This window comes from Brachypodium distachyon, chromosome 1 (assembly GCF_000005505.3).
Source record: "Brachypodium distachyon strain Bd21 chromosome 1, Brachypodium_distachyon_v3.0, whole genome shotgun sequence".
Taxonomy (NCBI): Eukaryota; Viridiplantae; Streptophyta; class Magnoliopsida; order Poales; family Poaceae; genus Brachypodium; species Brachypodium distachyon.
Window position 1 is genome coordinate 26,791,409 of NC_016131.3, and position 3,528 is coordinate 26,794,936.

Genomic DNA, 3,528 nt, shown 5'->3' on the forward strand with positions numbered 1-3,528 from the left:
CAGATCTCCCGAAACCGTCTCAGGTACTTAGTATGAGAACCATGATGTTTGGATATAGAACTTAATCATTTTTTGCTAACTTTGGCTACATGCGTTGATTGATGCAGATGTCAAGGAGCTTTTCCGGAGGGGAAACTCATCAACGTACGGAAGTGGTCCGGATCCTCCGAAACCGTTTCAAGTACTTAGTATGAGAACCATGATATTTGGATCTATAACTTAATCATTTTAAAAAATCCACGAAAAACCTCCAAATAGGGAGGAGAATGAATGAATACGTTTACTCATTTACATTTTACGAATCATGATTAGCCAACATAAATCACTATTTAGTTTTATGTTTCAATGATTTTTATTTAAAAAGAACTTGGAATAACTACGGGGATCTGTCAGCATCTAGAGGCAAGTACAAATCATGCAAATCTTGCAAGAAAATATAACAATGTATAAAATGATAAACAAAGAAAAGAGAAGTGGCACATACAAACCGAAAGGTGACAGTTTAAGTTTTATGCACCACCTAAGTCTTCAAAACCCCAAACAAAAAATAAATCCCCATGAGTCTTTTGCTATATTCCTTGGCATCACACATGGAAGTAGAGTATTGATGTTTGCAATGTATATACCTCCCAGGCCCAAAGCTCTCCCTATAAATACATCCCATTCCCCTCACACCCCTTCCACAACCATCATCCCCAAGACAACAGCTGAACAAGCTCTCCTCTGCCTCCACAGCGAAACAGGGGCAGCCGCAGCACAAAGCTTAAGCTCGATCAGGTGCCACCAGAGTCTCTCACGCCATGAGGCCCGGAGCGGAGTTCGCCATGGTGCACGGCGGGGCGATGATGGCGCCGACGGCGGCGCCGGGGGGTCACGCGCTGACGAACGGGACCCACTCGCCGTGGCAGTCGCCGGTGCCGTACCTCTTCGGCGGGCTGGCGGCGATGCTGGGGCTCATCGCCTTCGCGCTGCTCATCCTCGCCTGCTCCTACTGGAAGCTCTCCGGCTACCTCGACGGCGGCGCCCATGGCTCCGGCGCCGGAGGTGGGGACGACGACGGCGAGAAGGGGTCGGTGGGCGGCGCCGCCAGGCCGGCCGCGGCGGTCCAGGAGCACGTCGTCGTCATCATGGCCGGCGAGGAGCGGCCCACCTTCCTCGCCATGCCGTCCGCCAGCCGCGCCGCCGCCGTCGAGCTCGGCGCCATGGCAAACCCTGAAGCATCCGCGAGCGCCCTCGGCGGAGGCGACGGCGCGCCGGAGCTGGAGAAGAAGATCGAGGACTCGCCGCAGCTCGTCGGCGGTGGTTCCGGCAGCGAGAGCAGCGGCGCGACGTCGACGGCGCTGCGAGAAAGCTCGCAATGAAAGCCGCCGCCTTTCTGGGTGGAGCTATTCGCTTTTCTTCTTCCTCTTCCGTTCTTCTTCCTTTCCCCCCTCGCTCACTCTTCTTCCTTCCGGTATTGCTGCTAGATTTAGTCTGGGAAGTGGCTGTAGATTCTTGACGTGATTGGTTGGGCGAATGAATTAATGATGGTGCGTGGCTTGAGAGCTTTGCCAATCCAAGTTACTTTAAATTTGTTCCATAAATAACGGAGTACTCTGCTTCACTGACAATTCTCTCTGAAGAAAGCCTTGAAAAAAAAATATCTCTGAAGAAATGAACAACACTCGCAACATTATTCCCTCTCTGCTTCACTGACATGAAATCCACTTGACAATTCTCTGAAGAAATGAACAACAGTTAACAATCTCTGAAGAAGAAATGGACAGCACTTGCAGCTATCTGGAAATGAGGAAACTTAACATGGAATCCAAAGGGGGGCTGTTTTTGGTTAAGTTTTAGGTGCAGACGAAAAGAATAACAAAAGGAAAATTGGTTCAATCTACTTGCTTCTGCACTTTCAGTTGCAGCTAGCTTTGCGATCGTCGAATTAACTGACAGTACCACGATCTTAAGCAACGCCGAGAGGGCACCAGCTTTGTTGTGTGCAAGAAAATGCCAAATGAGAATGGCAATTTATAGCAGGCAGTGTTAGCTACAACAGAATTCAGTATGAAACAGAAAACGTTACACTACTAATTCAGAATCAAGAGACTGGTTTTGGGTTGCTGACGACTCAGCAGCAACTTGATCAAGCTTGCAAGTTACGAGCGAATTTTTCATATCTGGATCTCTCTGAGCTGGTTTACATTGCAAAAACTATTAATGTGCAGAGAGCCCGATACTGGAAATTTTGGACAGGCGCCAGGCGGATTTAGAGGAGGAAACATTTGGCAGAGCTGAGTGGGGTTCAGGTCAGGCACCACCACCAGCCGGATTCTTTGCAAAGTTGCCAAAACTCGTGTCGATCTCCACCAGCTTGGCGCCACGTAGCAGCCAAGTATACTGTACTCTCCTACTAGTTCGAGTTTACTGTCTGAATTTACCGCCCAGTAAATTCCTGCATCGATCTCCCACTGCTTGCATGCAAAACGTAACGCTTACTCCGATTCTACATTGTTGTCGAAATAAAGACGTTTTTTAAGAATAAATACATTTATATTTGGTAAATTTGAGTCAAAAATATCAAAAAAGCAGTAGATACTAGTTTCCTGACGCGATTATTCGCTCTGACTTCAAATTACGTTTTCACATGCTCCAGCTCCATGTGTGTCACGATAATTTTGCCAGAATAAAATTATGCATAGTCACATTAATTTCCCATTCCCGGCCATGATCCATGATGCTGCTACTTGCCAAGGCATAAATCTCACGCACTCCACACATTGCGCCGGACACGCGCTCACGGACGTAATCTCTTCTTTCTTAAATACTTATTATACTTGTTGCTGTACTAAAACTGTACTAAAACAGCGACAAGTATTTAGAATAAGAAATACTTATTATATTTGTTGCTGTACTAAAACTCTACTAAAATAGCGATAAGTATTTAGAAACGGAGAGAGTATATTCGATATGATCCTAGGTTTCGTAAGGACGCAGCGCCTTCGTTCCTCCCGATCCCGATTCCGGCTAATCCCAACGGGGAATGTATGCAATATGCATGCCTGCTTGGAAGGTACTCCAGCTAGCCAACTAAGCCAAGGAGCATTTTCTCCTCTCGGCTCGCCCAGGAATGGAACTAATGGAATGGAATCTCCCTTCGGCCCGGGATTCGGATTCGAGTTCCTGCTGCCTGATGATACTAGTGGCCGGACGGCACCTGAAGCACTTTGGCCCTTGGATTTGATCGATCCGATGCCACACCCCCCCCCCCCCCCCCCCCCCCCTCCTCCTGCTTCTGCAAATTGCGGTGCCTGGATTTGATTCTGTGGAAAGCGGAGACTTGGATCGATCCCAAGCACATATATGGCCGGGTCGTGATTCAGCGAACTCGAGGTTTCCATGAGAGATCTCTAATTTTCTTTTTTCTACATATATAGATTAAAAAAAATTACCTGCTTCACTACTTGGTGGATTGCATTTCTTAAAAAATGTTGTTTTATATGTATACCTGAAGTACAATTTGAATGCATAAATAATGCATCGTTC

The 3,528-nt window shown here is 47.3% G+C and overlaps 1 protein-coding gene across 1 annotated transcript; it reads left to right on the forward strand.

The window, feature by feature from the left end:
* The first annotated feature begins 546 nt into the window (after positions 1–546).
* LOC100821871 (protein GLUTAMINE DUMPER 4) lies at positions 547–1,583 on the forward strand. The gene has a single exon (XM_003560331.4). It carries the CDS (start codon positions 801–803, stop codon positions 1,359–1,361), a length of 561 nt encoding a protein of 186 aa, XP_003560379.1. The 5' UTR covers positions 547–800; the 3' UTR covers positions 1,362–1,583.
* The last annotated feature ends 1,945 nt before the right edge of the window (positions 1,584–3,528 follow it).